The 20,016-nt window shown below is 40.2% G+C and overlaps 1 protein-coding gene across 1 annotated transcript in view; it reads right to left on the reverse strand.

Moving 5' to 3' along the window:
* Nucleotides 1–20,016, reverse strand: part of LOC102409886 (serine/threonine-protein kinase MRCK alpha) — a 53,501-nt gene that overhangs the window by 15,726 nt on the left and 17,759 nt on the right. Inside the window, exon 6 of the mRNA XM_044938464.2 lies at nt 15,917–16,027. Within this exon, the coding sequence (XP_044794399.2) occupies nt 15,917–16,027 (111 nt within the window). The remainder of the gene's footprint in view (nt 1–15,916; nt 16,028–20,016) is intronic.

The raw sequence follows: 20,016 nt of genomic DNA on the forward strand, positions 1-20,016 counted from the left end.
GCTCAGATAATTTAGATTATGTATCTTAAACAGACTTCAAAATCATATAAAATACAGCTATCTATGTGACTGGAAAAGGTAAGTTTTCATTCCAATCCCAAAGAAAGGTAAAGCCAAGGAATGCTCAAACTACTGCACAATTGCAGTCATCTCAAACACTAGTAAAGTAACACTCAAAATTCTACAAGCCAGGCTTCAGCGATACGTGAACTGTGAACTTCCAGATGTTCAAGCTGGTTTTAGAAAAGGAAGAGGAACCAGATATCAAATTGCCAACATCCTCTGGATCATTGAAAAAGCAAGAGAGTTCCAGAAAAACATCTATTTCTGCTTTATTGACTATGCCAAAGCCTTTGACTGTGTGGATCACAATAAACTGTGGAAAGTTCTGAAAGAGATGCGAATACCAGACCACCTGATCTGCCTCTTGAGAAACCTGTATGCAGGTCAGGAAGCCACAGTTAGAACTGGATATGGAATAACAGGCTGGTTCCAAATAGGAAAAGGAGTACGTCAAGGCTGAATATTGTCACCTTGCTTATTTAACTTATATGCAGAGTACATCATGAGAAACGCTGGGTTGGAGGAAGCACAAGCTGGAATCAAGATTGCCGGGAGAAATATCAATAACCTCAGATATGCAGATGACACCACCCTTATGGCAGAAAGTGAAGAGGAACTAAAGAGCCTCTTGATAAAAGTGAAAGAGGAGAGTGAAAAAATTGGCTTAAAGCTCAACATTTCAGAAAACTAAGATCATGGCATCCGGTCCCATCACTTCATGGCAAATAGATGGGGAAACAGTGGAAACAGTGTCAGACTTTATTTTTCTGGGCTCCAAAATCACTGCAGATGGTGACTGCAGCCATGAAATTAAAAGATGCTTACTCCTTGGAAGGAAAGTTATGACCAACCTAGACAGCATATTAAAAAGCAGAGACATTACTTTGCCAACAAAGGTCCATCTAGTCAAGGCTATGGTTTTTCCAGCAGTCATGTATGGATGTGAGAGTTGGACTATAAAGAAAGCTGAGAACTGAAGAACTGATGCTTTTGAACTGTGGTGTTTGAGAAGATTCTTGAGAGTCCCTGGGACTGCAAGGAGATCCAATCAGTCCATCCTAAAGGAGATTAGTCCTGGGTGTTCATTGGAAAGACTGATGTTGAAGCTGAAACTCCAATACTTGGGCCACCTGATACGAAGAGCTGACTCATTTGAAAAGACCCTGATGCTGGGAGTGATTGAGGGTAGGAGGAGAAAGGGACGACAGAGGATGAGATGGTTGGATGGCATCATCACCAACTCAATGGACATGAATTTGGGTAGACTCAGGGAGTTGGTGATGGACAAGGAGACCTGGTGTGGTGAGGTTCATGGGGTCACAAAGAGTTGGACACGACTGAGTGAGTGAACTGAACTGATGTGATATAAAATTTTTCTTTCCTAGGACATAGTATAAAACACATTTTGAAATGGAAAGAATTGGATGCTTACATATGTTCCTGGAGAATAAAATCTGATTGTAAGCAGAGATGCTGCACAGTTAAGCAGAGCTTATAAGTACATAGATTTGCAAAATGGTAAATAACCATGGATAAAAAAATACTCTAAGAAATTGATAGTAAATGCAGGAAATTCAGGACACTTGCAAAATTTTCAAAGACAGTAAGAAAAAATTGCCTCTTTACTATGCATCCCAATAAATAGACTTTTATATGGATTTATTAAATAAATACAATAAAGATTCCTTCTTATAAGGCAATTTATTAATGACTTAGCTCCAATTTAGTTTTATTTTGTTTAAAGAGAGACTACCACATCATCCCGCTTCATGGATCACAGCCTTGTCATGGTGAAGGATCATAGAGAAACCAAGGGAGTTCCAACAAAACATCTACTTCTGTTTCATTGACTGTGCTAAAGACTTTGACTGTGTTGATCACAACAAACTATGGACAATTCTTAAAGAGATGGGAGTAACAGGCCACCTTTACCTGTCTCCTAAAAATCCTGTATGTGGTCAAGAAGCAACAATTAGAATTGCACATGGAATAACAGATTGGTTCAAAATTGAGAAAGAGGTATGACAAGGCTGTATATTATCACCCTTTTATTTAAATTATATGTAGAGTACATCATGTGAAATTCCAGGATGTATGAATCACAAACTGGAATCAAGCTTGTGGGGAGAAATATCAACAACCTTAGATATGCAGATGATACCACTCTAATGGCAGAAAGTACAGAGGAACTAAAGAGCCTCTTGATGAGGGCAAAAAAAAAAAAAAAAAAAAAAAAAGGAGTGAAAATGCTGGCTTGAAACTCAATGTTCAAAAAACTATGACCATAGCATCTGATCCCATCACGTCAAGGCAAATAGAAGGGGGAAAAGTGGAAGCAGTGACAGATTTTATTTTCTTGGGCCCTAAAATCACTGCAGGTGGTGACTGCAGCCATGAAATTAAAAGATGCTTGCTCCTTGAAAGGAAAGTGATGACAAACCTAGACAGCATATTAAAAAGCAGAAACATAACTTTGCTGACAAAAGGCCGTCTAATCAAAGCTATGCTTTTTCTAGTAGTCATGTACGGATGTAAGAGCTGGACCATAAAGAATGCTGAGTGCACAAGAATTCATGGTTTCAAATTGTGGTGCTGGAAAAGACTCTTGAAAGTCCCTTTTATAGCAAGGAGATCAAACCAGTCAATCCTAAAGGAAATCATCCCTGAATATTCAATGGAAGAACTGATGCAGAAGCTGAAGTTCCAATAGTTTGGCCACCTGATGCAAAGAGCCAACTCAATGGAAAATACTGATGTTGGGAAAGATTTAAGGTGAAAAAGAAGAGGGTGGCAGAAGGTGAGATGGTTAGATAGCATCACTGACTCCATAGTACATACCTGAGCAAACTCTGGGAGACAGTGAAGGACAGGGAAGCCTGGTGTGATGCAATCCACGGGGTTGCAAAGAGTCAGACATGACTTAGCGACTGAACAACAAAAATCATATCATTATATCAGTTGATGCAGAAAAGCTTTTGACAAAATTCAACATCCATTCATAATAAAACTCTCACCACACTAGGAATGAAAGGAAGCTCTTAACCTGATGAAGGGCATTTATAAGAAAACAAAGGCAAGCACTACTACTACTAATGAAAAACCAAATACTTTCTCCTAAGAAAGGAAACAAGGCAAGGATCTCCATTACTACTTCTTTGATTCAACTCAACCTGAAAGTTCTAGCCAGGACAACAGGCAGAATGAAAAATAATAGGCATACAGACCAGAATAGAAGCAATCAAACTATCTTATTTGCAGATGACATGATAATCTGTGTAGAAAATGCCTAGGAACGTCAAATAAAAATAAAATCCTGAACTATTAAATGAATTTGACAAAGACACATGGCACAAGATTAACACAAAAATTAATCATATTTATACATAATAGCTGCTAAAGCTGAAACTCCAGTACTTTGGCCACCTCATGCGAAGAGTTGACTCATTGGAAAAGACTCTGATGCTGGGAGAGATTGGGGGCAGGAGGAGAAGGGGAAGAAAGAGGATGAGATGGCTGGATGGCATCACTGACTCGATGGACGTGAGTCTGAGTGAACTCCGGGAGTTGGTGATGGACAGGGAGGCCTGGCGTGCTGCGATTCATGGGGTTGCAAAGAGTCGGACACGACTGAGCGACTGATCTGATCTGATCTGATACATAATAGCAAAACGTAATTGGGAATTGACTTTTTCTACTGACACTTAACCCTGCTTATTTAACTTATATACAGAGTACATTATGAAAAACACTGGGCTGGATGAAGCACAAGCTGGAATGAAGATTGCCAGGAGAAATATCAATAACCTCAGATATGCAGATGACACCACCCTTATGGCAGAAAGCAAAGAAGAACTAAAGAGCCTTTTGATGAAAGTGAAAGAGGAGAGTGAAAAAGTTGGCTTAAAGCTCAGCATTCAGAAAACTAAGATCATGGCATCTGGTCCCATCACTTCACGGCAAGTAGATGGGGAAACAGTGGAAAAAGTGAGAGACTTTTTTGGCCTCCAAAATCACTGCAGATGGTGACTGCAGCAATGAACTAAAAAGACTCTTACTCCTCGGAAGGAAAGTTATGACCAACCTTGACACCATATTAAAAAGCAGAAACATTACTTTGCCAACAAAAATCCATCTAGTCAAGGCTATTGTTTTTCCAGTAGTCATGTATGGATGTGAGAGTTGGACTGTGAAAAAAGCTGAGCACCGAAGAACTGATGCTTTTGAACTGTGGTGTTGGAGAAGACTCTTGAGAGTCTCTTGGACAGCAAGGATATCCAACCAGTCCATCCTAAAGGAAATCAGTCCTGAATATTCATTGGAAGGACTGATGCTGAAGCTGAAACTTCAATACTTTGGCCACCTGATATGAAGAGCTGACTCATTGGAAAAGACTCTGATGCTGGGAGGGATTGGGGGCAGGAGGAAAAGGGGACGACAGAGGATGAGATGCCTGGATGGCATCACCGGCTCGACAGACGTGAGTTAGAGTGAACTCCGAGAGTTGGTGATGGACAGGGAGGCCTGACGTGCTGTGATTCATGGGGTCGCAAAGAGTCGGACACAACTGAGCGACTGAACTGAACTGAACTGAATGTTCCATTGTCTTCATGTACCACAGTTTATTTATCCAGACACCTACATGAATCAGATAATCATGATGGTGTGATCACCAGCCTAGAGCCAGACATCCTGGAATGCAAAGTCAAGTGGGCCTTAGGAAGCATGACTATGAACAAAGCTAATGGAGGTGATGGAATTCTAGTTGAGCTATTTCAAATCCTAAAAGATGATGCTGTGAAAGTGCTACACTCAATACACCAGCAAATTTGGAAAACTCAGCAGGGGTCACAGGACTGGAAAAGGTCAGTTTTCATTCCAATCCCAAAGAAAAGTAATGCCAAAGAATGCACAACTACCGCACAATTGCAATCATCTCACACGCTAGCATGGAGAAGGCAATGGCACCCACACCAGTACTCTTGCCTGGAAAATCCCCTGGATGGAAGAGCCTGGTGGGCTGCAGTCAATGGGGTCGCTAAGAGTCAGACACGACTGACTGACTTCACTTTCACTTTTCACTTTCATGCATTGGAGGAGGAAATGGCAGCCACTCCAGTGTTCTTGCCTGGTGAATCCCAGGGACGGGGGAGCCTGGTGTGCTGCTGTCTACAGGGTCGCACAGAGTCAGACACGACTGAAGAGACTTAGCAGCTGCGGTAGCAGCACACACTAGCAAAGTAATGCTCAAAATTCTCCAAGCCAGGCTTCAACAGTACGTGAACCATGAACTTCCAGATGTTCGAGCTGGTTTTAGAAAAGGCAGAGGAACCAGAGATGAAATTGCCAACATCCGTTGTATTATTAAAAAAAAAAAAAAAACAAGAGAGTTCTAGAAAAATATCTACTTCTGCATTATTGACTATGCCACAGCCTTTGACTGTGTGGGTCACAAAAAACTGTGGAAAATTCTTAAAGAGATGAGAAAACCAGACCACCTGATCTGCCTCTTGAGAAATCTATATGCTGGTCAGGAAGCAACAGTTTGAACTGGACATGGACAGCGATTAGTTCCAAATAGGGAAAGGAGTATATCAAGGCTGTATATTGTCACCCTGCTTATTTAACTTATATGCAGAGTACATTATGAAAAACGCTGGGCTGGATGAAGCACAAGCTGGAATCAAGATTGCCGGGAAAAATATCAATAACCTCAGATATGCAGAAGACACCACCCTTATGGCAGAAAGTGAAGTGGAACTAAAGAACTTCTTGATGAAGGTGAAAGAGGAGAATGAAAAAGTTGGCTTAAAACTCAACATCCAGCAAACTAAGATCATGCCATCTGGTGCTGTCAGTTCAGTTCAGTCGCTCAGTCATGTCTGACTCTTTGTGACCCCATGAATTGCAGCACGCCAGACCTCCCTGTTCATCACCAACTCCTGGAGCTTACCCAAACTCATGTTCATTGAGTCGGTGATGCCATCCAGCCATCTCATCCTCTGTTGTCTGCTTCTCCTCCTGCCCCCAATCCCTCCCAGCATCAGGGTCTTTTCCATTGAGTCAACTCTTTGCATGAGGTGGCCAAAGTACTGGAGTTTCAGCTTCAGCATCAGTCCTTCCAATGAACACCCAGGACTGATCTCCTTTAGGATGAACTGGTTGCATCTCCTTGCAGTCCAAGGGACTCTCAGGAGTCTTCTCCAGCGCCAGAGTTCAAAAGCATCAATTCTTCAGTTCTCAGCTTTCTTCACAGTCCAACTCTCACATCCATACATGACTACTGGAAAAACCATAGCCTTGACTAGATGGACCTTTTGTTGGCAAATTAATGTCTCTGCTTTTGAAGATGCTATCTAGGTTGGTCATAACTTTCCTTCCAAGGAGTGAGCGTCTTTTAATTTCATGGCTGCAATCACCATCTGCAGTGATTTTGGAGCCCAAAAAAATAAAGTCTGACAGTGTTTCCACTGTTTCCCCATCTATTTCCCATGAAGTGATGGGACTAGAGCCATGATCTTCGTTTTCTGAATGTTGAGCTTTAAGCCAATTTTTTCACTCTCCTCTTTCACTTTCATCAAGAGGCTTTTGAGTTCCTCTTCACTTTCTGCCATAAGGGTGGTGTCATCTGCATATCTGAGGTTATTGATATTTCTACCGGCAATCTTGATTCCAGCTTGTGTTTCTTCCAGTCCAGCATTTCTCATGATGTACTCTGCATATAAGTTAAATAAGCAGGATGACAATATACAGCCTTGATATACTCCTTTTCTTATTTGGAACCAACCTGTTGTTCCATGTCCAGTTCTAACTGTTGCTTCCTAACCTGCATATAGGTTTCTCAAGAGGCAGGTCAGGTTGTCTGGTATTCACATCTCTTTGAGAATTTTCCACAGTTTATTGTGATCCACACAATCAAAGGCTTTGGCATAGTCAATAAAGCAGAAATAGATGTTTTTTCTGGAATTCTCTTGCTTTTTAGATGATCCAGAGGATGTTGGCAATTTGATCCCTGGTTCCTCTTCCTTTTCTAAAACCAGCTTGAACATCTGGAAGTTCATGGTTCACGTTTTGCTGAGGCCTGGCTTGGAGAATTTTGAGCATTACTTTAGTAGCGTGTGAGATGAGTGCAATTGTGCGGTAGTTTGAGCATTCTCTGGCATTGCCTTTCTTTGGGATTGGAATTAAAACTGATCTTTTCCGGTCCTGTGGCTACTGCTGAGTTTTCCAAATTTGCTGGCATATTGAGTGCAGCACTTTGAGAGCATCATCTTTTAGGATTTGAAATAGCTCAACTGGAATTCCACCCCCTCCACTAGATTTGTTCATAGTGATGCTTTCTAAGGCTCACTTGACTTCACATTCCAGGATGTCTGGCTCTAGATCAGTGATCACACCATTGTGATTATCTGGCTTGTGAAGATCTTTTTTGTACAGTTCTTCTGTGTATTCTTGCCACTTTTTCTTAATATCTTCTGCTTCTGTTAGGCCCATACCATTTCTGTCCTTTATTGAGCCCATCTTTGCATGAAATGTTCCCTTGGTATCTCTAATTTTCTTGAAGAGATCTCTTGTCTTTCCCATTCTGTCATTTTCCTCTATTTCTTTGCATTGATCGCTGAGGAAGGCTTTATTATCTCTCCTTGCTATTCTTTGGAACTCTGTATTCAGATGCTTATATCTTCTTTTTTCTTCTTTGCTTTTTGCTTCTCTTTTATTCACAGCTATTTGTAAGGCCTCACCAGACAGCCATTTTGCTTTTTTCATTTCTTTTCCATGGAGATGGTCTTGATCCCTGTCTCCTGTACAATGTCACGAACCTCCGTCCATAGTTCATCAAGCACTCTGTCTATCAGATATAGTCCCTTAAATCTATTTCTCATTTCCACTGTATAATCATAAGGGCCATCATGGTCAACAAAAGAGTCCAAAATGCAGTACTTGGATACAATCTCCAAAATGACAGAATGTTATCTGTTTGTTTCCAAGGCAAACCATTCAATATCACAGTAATCCAAGCCTATGCCTCAACCAGTAATGCTGAAGAAGCTGAAGTTGAACGTTTCTATGAAGACCTACAAGACCTTTCAGAACTAACACCCCAAAAAGATGTCCTTTTCATTATAGGGGACTGGAATGCAAAAGTAGAAAGTCAAGAAACACCTGGAGTAACAGGCAAAATTGGCCGTGAAGTACAGAATGAAGAAGGGCAAAGGCTAATAGAATTTTGCTAAGAGAACACACTGGTCATAGCAAACACCCTCTTCCAACAACACAAGAGAAGACTCTACACATGGACATCACCAGATGGTCTACACTGAAATCAGATTGATTATATTCTTTGCAGCCAAAGATGGAGAAGCTCTATACAGTCAGCAAAAACAAGACCGGGAGCTGACTGTGGCTCAGACCATGAACTCCTTATTGCCAAATTCAGACTTAAATTGAAGAAAGTAGGGAAAACCACTAGACCATTCAGGTATGACCTAAATCAAATCCCTTATGATTATACAGAGGAAGTGAGAAATAGATTTAAGGGACTAGATCTGATAGACAGAGTGCCTGATGAACTGGTCCTGTCACTTCATAGCAAATAGATGGGGAAACAGTGGAAACAGTGGCTGACTTTATTTTTCTGGGCTCCAAAATCACTGCAGATGGTGACTGCAGCAATGAAATTAAAAGACGCTTGCTCCTTGGAAGAAAAGTTATGACCAACCTTGACACCATATTAAAAAGCAGAGACATTACTTTGCCAACAGAGGTCCCTCTAGTCAAGGTATGATTTTCCAGTAGTCATGTATGGATGTGAGAGTTGGACTATAAAGAAAGCTGAGCGCAGAAGAATTGTTGCTTTTGAACTGTGGTGTTGGAGAAGACTCTTGAGAGTCTCTTTACTGCAAAGAAATCCAACCAGTCCATCCTAAAAGAAATCAGTCCTGAATATTCACTGGAAGGACTGATGCTGAAGCTGAAACTCCAATACTTTGGCCACCTAAATATGAAGAGCTGACTCAAAACTAATACAATTATGTAAAATTTAAAACAAAATAAAGAAACCTTAAAAAAAAAAAAAAAGAAAGGACCCTGATGCTAGGGAAAGACTGAAGGCAGGAGGAGAAGCAGACAACAGAGGATGAGATGGTTGGATGGCATCACCAACTCAATGGACATGAGTTTGAGTAAACTCCAGGAGTTGGCGATGGACCGGGAGGCCTGGCGTGCTGCAAGTCCATGGGGTTGCAAAGAGTCGGACATGACTGAGTGACTGATCTGAACTGAACTGAAGAAAGTTGCTTCCAAGCTCGGGCAGTTATAAATAAAGTTTCCAAATATATCCATGTACAGCATTTTGTGTGGAGATGAGTTTTCATTTCATTTGAATAATATCAAGGTACATGATTCCAGGACTGTATTGAAAGTGTTTAATTTTGTAAGAAATGGCTAAACTGTCTTCCAAAGTAGCTGAACCATTTTGCATTTGCACCAGCAATGAGTGAGAGTTCCTATTGCTCTACATTTTGCCAGTACTGATGTTGTCCGTGTCCCAGATTTTGATGTGTAGAGGTATCACATCGTTTTAACTTGCATTTTCTGATGACATATATACGGACATCTTTTCCTGTACTTATTTGCAATCTATGTATCTTCTTTTTATTGAGGTCTCTGTTTAGTCTTTGACCCATTTTTAATCAAGTTTTTTGTTTTCTTATGAGTTTTTTCTTGAGTTTTAACAGTTTTTGTATATTTTGGATGACAGGTTTTTTTTTTTTTATCATATTTATCTTTTGCAAATATTTTCTCCCTGTCTGTGGCTAGTCTTCTTAGTCTCTTTTGCAGAGCAAAAGTTTTTAATTTTAATGAAGTGCAACTTATCAAAAATTTATTTTGTGGCTCTTGCTTTTGATTTTATATTTAAGAAGTCATTATCTAATGCAAGGTTGCTGAGACTTTCACCTATGATGTAGTTTTGCATTTTAAATGTAGGCTTATGATCCATTTTGAATGGATTTTTTGAAGAGTGTAAGGTCTGTGTCTAAGGTTTATATTTTTTGCATGTGATAGTCCAGTTCTTCAAGCACCATTTGTTGAAGAGACTATCTTTGTTCCTCTGTATGGTTCTGGGGATTTTATTATATTTCATCGGTCTATTTGTCCATTCTTTTGCCTTAAAAACAATTGAAATTTTGACACACATGATAACAGAGATGAAATATGAAGATACTATGCCAAGTGAAATTAGCCAGACAAAAAGGGGCAAATATTATATGACTCTTCTTCTTCTAAGTCGCTTCAGTCATGTCCAACTCTGTGCGACCCCATAGACTGCAGCCCACCAGGCCCCACTGTCCCTGGGATTCTGCAGGCAAGAACACTGGAGTGGGTTGCCATTTCCTCCTCCAATGCATGAAAGTGAAAAGTGAAAGTGAAGTCACCCAGTCGTGTCCGACTCTTAGCGACCCCATGGACTGCAGCCTACCAGGCTCCTTCATCCATGGGATTTTCCAGGCAAGAGTACTGGAGTGGGTTGCCATTGCCTTCTCTGATTATATGACTCTACTTATATAAAATATATAGAATAGGCAAATTCATAGAGATGCGAAGTAGATGAGAGTTTACCATGGACCAAGGGGAAAGGAAATGTCAAGTTATGGTTTAATGAAGATAAAACTTCTGTTTGTGGAGATGGAAAATTTTGAGAAATAAATACTGTAATAGTTACATTTGCAGAACACTGTGAAAGTAATTTATTCCACTGAACTCTACACTTAAACATGAATAAATGGAATATTTTATGTTATGCCAATTTTGTTGTTGTTGTTCACTAAGTTGTGTCCAACTCATTTGTGACCGCATGGACTGTAGCCTGCCAAGCTAGTCTATCCATGGGACTTCCCAGGCAAAAATACCAGAGCAGGTTGCCATTTTCTTCTCCAGGAGATCTTTTAGACCCAGGGATTGAACTCATGTCTCCTGAATTGGCAGGCAAATTCTTTACCACTGGGCCACCTGGGAAGCCCTTATGTATATTTTCAGTTCAGTTGCTCAGTCGTGTCCAACTCTGCAACCCCATGGACTGCAGCCCGCCAGGCTTCCCTGTCCATCACCAACTCCCAGAGCTTGCTCAAGGTGATGTCCATTGAGTCAGTGATGTCATCCAACCATCTCATCATCTGTAGCCCCTTTCTCTTCCTGCCTTCAATCTTTCCCAGCATCAGGTTCTTTTCCAATGAGTCAGGTCTTTGCATCAGGTGGCCCAAGTATTGGAGCTTCAGCTTCAGCTTCAGCATCAGTCCTTCCAATGAATATTCAGGACTGATTTACTTTAAGATTGACTGGTTTGATCTCCTTGCAGTCCAAGGGACTTGCAAGAGTCTTCTTGAACACCACATTTCAAAAGCATGTTTATTTTACAACCAAATAAGTAAGTAAATAACTAAATAAAGCTGATATGTGATAGAAGTGACATTACAAATTATTAGGAGTTGATAGACTAGTCAATGAATTGGGCCTGGGACAACTAACTATCATGGTATCATGGTGGCAAAAGTCAAATTCCTACTTCAGAGCAAACAAAGATATAATTTCCTGTTGGTTTAAGGACCTAAATGCAAAAAGCAAAACTTTAAATCTTTTTGGCACTTCGAGGGCAGAAGAATAGGATAGAAATGGAATTCTTATAAAACAATTAACAACCTCAAGCAGTAGAAGGAGATATATTTTACTAATAGAATGAAAAACCTCTAAATGACAAAATGAGAGCAATAATTAGATACCTCTTCATATCCATCAGAATTACAAAATTTCAATGGTCTAGTAGTGGCAAGTGTCAACATAGGTATAAGGAAATGAGAACTCTTATGTGCTGCTAAGTGAGAGTAGAAATTGGTTTTTAAAAACTCTATTCCCAGCAAGGTGAGATGAGTGTGCACAAGGAGGGTAATCTAAGATAGCGACACAGAGTCCATGCAGTGTGAGAAGTGATGAGGTAGCTGCGGAGATGGCAGACTGCTCACAGAGAACAGAGGTGACAGAATAGCTTCCCTGGTGGCTCAGACGGTAAAGCGTCTGCCTGCAATGTGGGAGACCCGGGTTCGATGCCTGGGTCGGGAAGATCCCCTGGAGAAGGAAATGGCAATCCACTCCAGCACTCTTGCCTGGAAAATCCCATGGATGGAGGAGCTTGATAGGCTACAGTCCATGGGGTCACAAAGAGTCAGACACGACTGAGCGACTTCACTTCACTGAGAGTATAAAGAGGCAAGTTTCTCACTGTCACAGAAAGAAGTTAACAATATAGAAAAGGAGAAAACTAGACTGAAACCTATAATGTTGGTTTGGAATTAGTGGTATAAATGTGTGTATGAACTCACAGTTTTTATAGGTAAGTAGTTAGATAAGTAAGTAGCTGAGTAGGAGAGTAGAGATGATGAACAGATAGATGACAGACAGATACACAGATACATAGATTTCTGCATAGAGACTGATATATAAATATATTTTTCTCTATCTCTATCCAACAAGCATTCTGGGATAGTGGCATCCCATAGCAATGAGCATACCTAACACCCAGATCTTATCTTCTAAACACCATCTTCCACTGAAAGCAATCAGTGCTGCTTGGAGAGATGGCTAAATCCATGGCCGGCAAAATACAAGATGAGCTATACAACCATTTGAATACTAGAATAAATTATGACTATAATGGATTGTAAACAATGAAGTAAAATGAAAAACTATGTGTCCATATAGGTACAAGTAAATTGCAAATTGTTAAGAAATGTGGTACTTACTGCTTCAAAGTACCTCTATACAAAATACTTATTAATTACAAAGGGAAAAAAGTAATTTCTCAGTGGACAGGCCTGGAAATTCCCACCTTAGTGCAGAGGTCAAGTAAGCATGATCAGCAATGGAAAACATTAAAATCATGAACCACCTGATAGCATGTAAGGAGAATACCACAGCATCACTTCTGTGATATTTTTGACAAACATGCATAACTTGAATCAAGTCACAAGAAAGCATTTGTAAAATGAGGGATATTCTATTCTAAACCAGCATGATTTTTGAGAGTATCAAGGCAATGAAGTCAAAGAAAGACTTTAGCAAGAGACTAATGACTTCCATATGGCAAGAAACTATTGAGAGACGACAACCAAGAGCAAAGTACAATTTTGAACTGCTTTTTTTTTTTTTTTTTTTGCAATAATGGACACGAGGGGGCAGTTGGTGACACCTGAAGGGGTCTGACGATTAGATAGCTGATAGTGATGCATCAATGTTAGTGATGATGGTTGTACTGTATATGTATAAGATGTAGGAGAACATTCTTATTTGTAAGAAGTACAAGCTTAAGTATTCAAGGTGATGGAAAATCAAATGACAACTTTCAAATAGTCTAGGAAAAATAAATATATACTGCACTTATAGTATTTCTGTAAAATGTGTGACTGTTTCAAAAAATTAAAACAGTTGGCAAAATTATGCATTGGAAATATGCATTTCTACTAGCTAGTAACTAACAAATTCTCCCATATGTATATAGTCAAACAGGTCCCAACAGTCTCTTTGTAATAGAGAAATTGTAATAAGGAAAAAAGACATCAATACATAAAAAGGAACATAATTATATAAATCATGGTTATGTATAAATAAGTATATTTATAATCTGGAATACTACACAGCAGTTAAAGATGAACTGTCTTGACATGGATAAATACTGTGAAAATAGTAGATTATTTTCACAATAGGGATATTATTTGTGTATTTTGAGCAGACCAAGCAATCCTTTGAAATTGAAGAACTCATGCCTAGGATATAAAATATAAGAGGGTGAACAGAAGAATGCACACCATTTCAAAATATCTGATCACCTCCCAGGACAAAAGAATGCAGTTAGATGGGCTCAACTGTTCAGTATCATTCCAATTTTTCTTTTTATCTGAACAAAAATGTCAAACTGTTTTCTTAATTTGTGGGTAATAGGTATATGGGCTTGTGATAGATTATTCCTTGTACCTTCTTCCTTCATGAGAGAGATATTATTAAAATTTTAAAACAATAAAATAAAATTGTTATCAAAATTTTAAATGCTCTGAGCAGAATTTGAAAACAATGTCTGACCTGGCTATAAACCACCCTGAAAATTTTCCAAACTAAACCACGTATCTCTGGGAGAACTCGCCACCTAGTCCCCAGGATTCCAAAGTGGGTAGCAAGAAACCCTACCCAGATTAACCAGGGTGAGTGAAATGCAGAGGAGGGAAATAGCATTTCTGAAGATGGAAAATATGAGCTGGGAGACACCAAACCCTTTGATTTCGGGAGGAAACATTTGCAGAGAGTCATGTTCTCTAATTATCATAAAGGGCCACAAAGAGCTATTTTGTGTACCATTAAACTTATGACCAACCTAGATAGCATGTTCAAAAGCAGAGACATTACTTTGCCAACAAAGGTTCGTCTAGTCAAGGCTATGGTTTTTCCTGTGGTCATGTATGGATGTGAGAGTTGGACTGTGAAGAAGGCTGAGCGCTGAAGAATTGATGCTTTTGAACTGTGGTGTTGGAGAAGACTCTTGAGAGTCCCTTGGACTTCAAGGAGATCCAACCAGTCCATTCTGAAGGAGATGAGCCCTGGGTGTTCTTTGGAAGGAATGATGCTAAAGCTGAAACTCCAGTACTTTGGCCACCTCATGTGAAGAGTTGACTCATTGGAAAAGACTCTGATGCTGGGAGGGATTGAGGGCAGGAGGATAAGGGGACGACAGAGGATGAGATGGCTGGATGGCATCACTGACTCGATGGACGTGAGTTTGAGTGAACTCCGGGAGTTGGTGATGGACAGGGAGGCCTGGCGTGCTGCGATTCATGGGGTCGAAAAGAGTCGGACATGACTGAGCAACTGATCTGATCTGTTGTGAGACATAAAATTATCTTACATTTTAGTAAGAACAGTAGCAAAGTATTTTTTGTCTTGTTTTGTTTGTGGGGTTTTTTTGTTGTTGTTGCATGATGGATGGCCTCAGGAGGACTATTTGCAGTTTTGTTTTAATTTAATGTTAGAATATAGTGATTTATGGGCTTCCCTGGTAACTCAGCTGATATAGAATCTGCCTGCAGTGCAGGAGACCCCAGCTTGACTCCCGGGTTGGGAAGATCCCCTGGAGAAGGGATAGGCTACCCACTCCAGTATTTTGGGGCTTCCATGGTGCCTCAGATGGTAAAGAATCTGCCTGAAATGCAGGAGACCTGGGTTGGATCCCCGGGCTGGGAAGATCCCCTAGAGGAGGGCATGGCAACCCACTCCAGTATTCCTGCCTGGAGAATCCCCATGGACAGAGGAGCCTCATGGGCTACAGTTCATGTCGTTGCAAAGGGTTGGACTTAACTGAGCAACTTAGCACAGAACAGCACATGTATTGTTAATCCCAAACTCCTAGTTTATCCTTCTCTGCCCTGCCCAAGTTTCCCCTTTGGTAACCATAAGTTTGTTTTCAAAGTTTGTGAGTCTGTTTAGCAAATGTATTTTTATGCCTTACCTAATACCAGACTTTATGTTGTGATAAGATTATGTAAAATATTCCTGTTACAGCTTAACTCCTTGATGTTAATTAAAGCAATGAAAATAATGACAGCTCTCTCCCTGCCAGACCATGTCCCCTCATGGACATGATTATCAGTTAAACTTAATATTAACTATCATCTGATAAACTTAATATTCTCTATAGACTGTTCCTATCTAAGCAATGCATCTGATTAGAGAGAAAGGGCACTGTTTCTGAACAGGATTCAGTCTCCTTTTGTTTGGTACAAGTGAAAAGTTCTGAAGCAAATCCACCCCAGAGATGTACCTTCACTGTGTCCGCTTCATCTTCACTATATGAAGATGGAGATGTGGATCTGGAACTGATGTAAAACTTGATCTTTAGATTCTGTTTGAATATATTGTCAACTGGATCGCCCTAGAAAAACAAGTTAGGGAAAACAAAAATTCAAGAGATCACTGTATAGAATTCAGCACTCTTAACATAAGTCATGAATATAACACTACTTTCCAATAATGGGTGATAAAACTGTAACTTTAGTATTTTTCTAAGAATTATGTCAACACACAAAACTGTAGCCATAATCCTTCAATGGTGGACACAGCTGCTCCCACCTGCACCTCTGAGTACTTCTCTTCAGAACGTGCTGTTTCACATCCATCATTCCATTCCATGTGGAAGTACCATGACATAAAAAAAAAGAGCAGGTGGATTCCATTCACAGTGGGTTATAGAGAAATGAATCAGAAACTACAGATAAGAACTCTGTCACTGAGGGCACCTAGTGAAGAGGTTCAGAATATGTCACCCCCAAGTATGTCACTTTGGCATATTGATTACTTGAATTAAAGTACTTGAGAAACAGCCATGCAAGGATACTCTGGCCCTCCTTTGTTCTCCTGAAGGAAGAAGGATACAAATATTCCCTGCGAAAATCACCCTCCTTGTGCCAGGAGGAGGGAAAAACTTTATCACCAGAAACATGGAATTCAAGGCTAGGAAGGCTGCATAAACAAAGATATGATTGTTAAACTACCCATATTTTCCTTGTTACTTCACCATTTGTGACTCAACCCAAACCCCTTTGTCTTATCGTTTCTTCACAAATATATTGTACCTTTGCCTAAAAAAGTATAAAATCTTCCTTACTCTGGTCACTTAAGGTCTTCTCTTGGGAAGGCTCCCATGTACATGTAAAAATTTAATAAAATGTGTATGCTTTTCTCCTGTTATTCTGTCTTATGACCAATAGAAGGAAGACAAGAATTTTTCCCACCCACAGTGAATTAAATGAAAGTAAATGAAACTGATGGTGGTTGTATGACTAATGGCACCAATGTAAACCCCTGCTTATTTAATAGCATAGAAATACTGGCACCTAGAGGTCAACATCTATTATCGTCAGAATTTTTGTGACTTTACTTTGGAAGATCATGTAGTGCATAATCTAGTGATTTCCAAAGTTATAAAGTTTCTTAAAATGCAGAGGCAGCTCCAGGATTTTTATATAAGTGAGGCGCAATCAGAAGATGAGGTGAAGCTATAGGTCAGCCTGCTTGGGGTTGCATACACACAGTGAGTGTTTCACATGGTACTAGAGAGCGTTTTGCTGTTTTCTCTACACATGATGTTTAATATGCATGAGATGATGGTGGTGGTGCTCGTGGTGGTGATAGCAGTAGTAACTGGGGTTTAGAGGTAGGGGAGCTGGTAGAGATTATTGAAAGGCCAACCTGCCTGAGCACCCCACTTAGTGTCAAGAGCCACGATCGTCAAAATGTCCTATGCATTTGTATGAGCACGTTTTGGGGCTAACAGAACACACTCTCTTCAGAAAATGAAGCCAAATAATAAAGAGCAGAAATAATTGACAATGTGCAAAGCAAAGAGCTTTGCTTAGTAAATTATATCTTAAGCTTGTTTTCAGTTCAAGGCAAATTCAGACACGTGGCTTAAATCCCCAAATGCCCTGTTCGTTTTCTCAGGTTGGATACAGTATCTTCCATTGTTAATTCATGTGACCACTGCTGTGAAATATGACTTATTGTTTGTATATTTTATTGATTTTTTTTTTTGGTGTGGAGAATTTAAAAGTCTGTCTTTTGGACTGATTCCAGGTACAATTTTCTATGTGGCACAGTGGTAAAGAATCCACTTGTCAATGCAGAAGACCCAAGAGATGTGAGTTTGATCCCTGGATCAGGAAGATTCCCTGGAGTAGGAAATGGCAACCCACTCCAGTATTCTTGCCTGCAAAATTCCATGTACAGAGGAGCCTGTCAGTTACAGACCATGGGGTCACAAAGAGTTGGCCATGATTGAGCAACAGAGCATGCACACACAGTTTTCTATGTGGTTAATATTTTAGAGATCAACAAGGCTCCCAACAAAATACTTGAGCCTAACACTCTAAGTGTTAGTCGCTCACTCCTGTCCAACTCTTTGCAACCCCATGGACTGTAGCCCACCAGGCAACTCTGTCCATGGGATTCTCCAGGCAAGAATACTGGAGTGGGTAGCCATTCCCGTCTCTAGGGGATCTTCCTGACCTGGGGATCAAACCTCAGGTCTCCTGCACTGCAGGCAGATTCTTTACCATCTGAGGCACCAGGCTGGAAATTTAAAACCGGCAAGATTGGCTGTCACTTATTGCTAATAATATAATCAAGGCTATGGTCTTCCCAGTGGTCACATATGGTTGTGAGAGTTGGACCATAAAGAAGGCAGAGTGCTAGAGAATTGACACCTTCGAACTGCGGTGCTGGAGAAGACTCCTGAGAGTCCTTTGGATAGCAGGGAACTCAAACCAGTCAATCTTAAAGGAAATCAATCCTGAATACTCATTGGAAGGACTTATGCTGAAGCTGAAACTCCAGTATTTTGGTCATCTGATGCAAAGAGTCGACTCATTGGAAGAGTCCCTGATGCTGGGAAAGATTGAAGGCAGAAAGAGAAGAGGGCATCAGAGGATGAGATGGCTGGATGGCATCACTGATGCAATGGGCATGAACTTGGGCAAACTTTGGAAGATGGTGAGGGGCAGGGAAGCCTGGTGTGCTGCAGTCCATGGGGTTGCAAAGAGTTAGATACGACTGTGTGACTGAACAACATTGCTAATATACTTGTTCCCTGGAGGGCCATGACCATTACGGTGGGCATAAGCAAGCTAGCTATATGACACAGCTATCAGCAAAACAAGTAGATAAGGAGTTAATTTACTCCTACCAATGAAGATTCCCTTCAGGAAGTTCTCAGTAACCTAGGTAACTGACTACTGGAGAGACTCATCTGTCCTCTCCCATCCCCTGAATCTCACTTTTAAGCTTTAAATTAAGCAACATAGAGTGAAACCTTGAAACTCAAGACACCCCACCCTCTATGCCAGTAAAATCAGAGCTCTCAGTCTCCTTTCTCTCCCATTCTATCTGCCACCTCGTTGTGTGGCCCTTGGGTGTGCCATGTACCCTCCAGGGCCTGTGAGTGATCAATCATGTTCCTCAAGTTTCCCTTATAGTTTTTACTTAAGTGCATCCTGTTATCATAATGAGAATCACAAGGCTCGGGCCAGACACACAGTGGTCTCTGTGGTGATGGAGAGGATTGTGTGTGGCACTCATTACCAGCACTATGGCTCAGGTGAATGCCCTGGGCATTCCTAGCCAAGAGCATCACTACCAGCCAGCTGAGACTACAAAACACAGAGTTTAATTTTGCTCATAGTGTGTTGTCTTTTGTGCTTGACTTTTTTCACTCAACATTATGCTAATGAGATTCATTCATGGTGTTGTGTATAGCTGTAATTTATTCATTGTTATTGCTGTAGTGTATTTCATTACATTAATATAGCCTAATTTCTTTATTCATTCATTTTGATGGACATTTGTGTTTTAGCTATTACAGTCATTCTTCTGCATACCTCCTGGCATAAAATATGTAAGCATTCCTACAGGATATATTTCTAGAAATGGAATTACACAATATGCAGATTCATATTTCTTCAAATACTCACCAACACTTGCTTTTGTAATCATTCTGTGTTAGCTATTTATTTTCACTAGTGGCATCTCATGACGTTTAGAACTTTTAATATGTTCATTGTCTATTTGGATTTCCTCTTTTATGAATAGCCTGTTAAATTTCTTGCCACTTTCCCATCAGGTTCACTGTCTTTTTCTTATTGACTTATAAACTCCTTATATATTCTAGATATGAGCTTCTGTTATTTGTAGTGTTGTAAACATCTATTTCTACTCTAAGGCTTGTGTTTGGATGATCATTTTTCACTGTTCTATAGTCCCAGTTCTATAATAAATTAAGTATTTCCAATACAAATTTTTCTGGGCACTGTCATACACTGCTGGTCTGTGTATCTGTTTTTGCAAATACTATACTGTTTTAATTTACAG

This window comes from Bubalus bubalis, chromosome 3 (genome assembly GCF_019923935.1).
Source record: "Bubalus bubalis isolate 160015118507 breed Murrah chromosome 3, NDDB_SH_1, whole genome shotgun sequence".
Taxonomy (NCBI): Eukaryota; Metazoa; Chordata; class Mammalia; order Artiodactyla; family Bovidae; genus Bubalus; species Bubalus bubalis.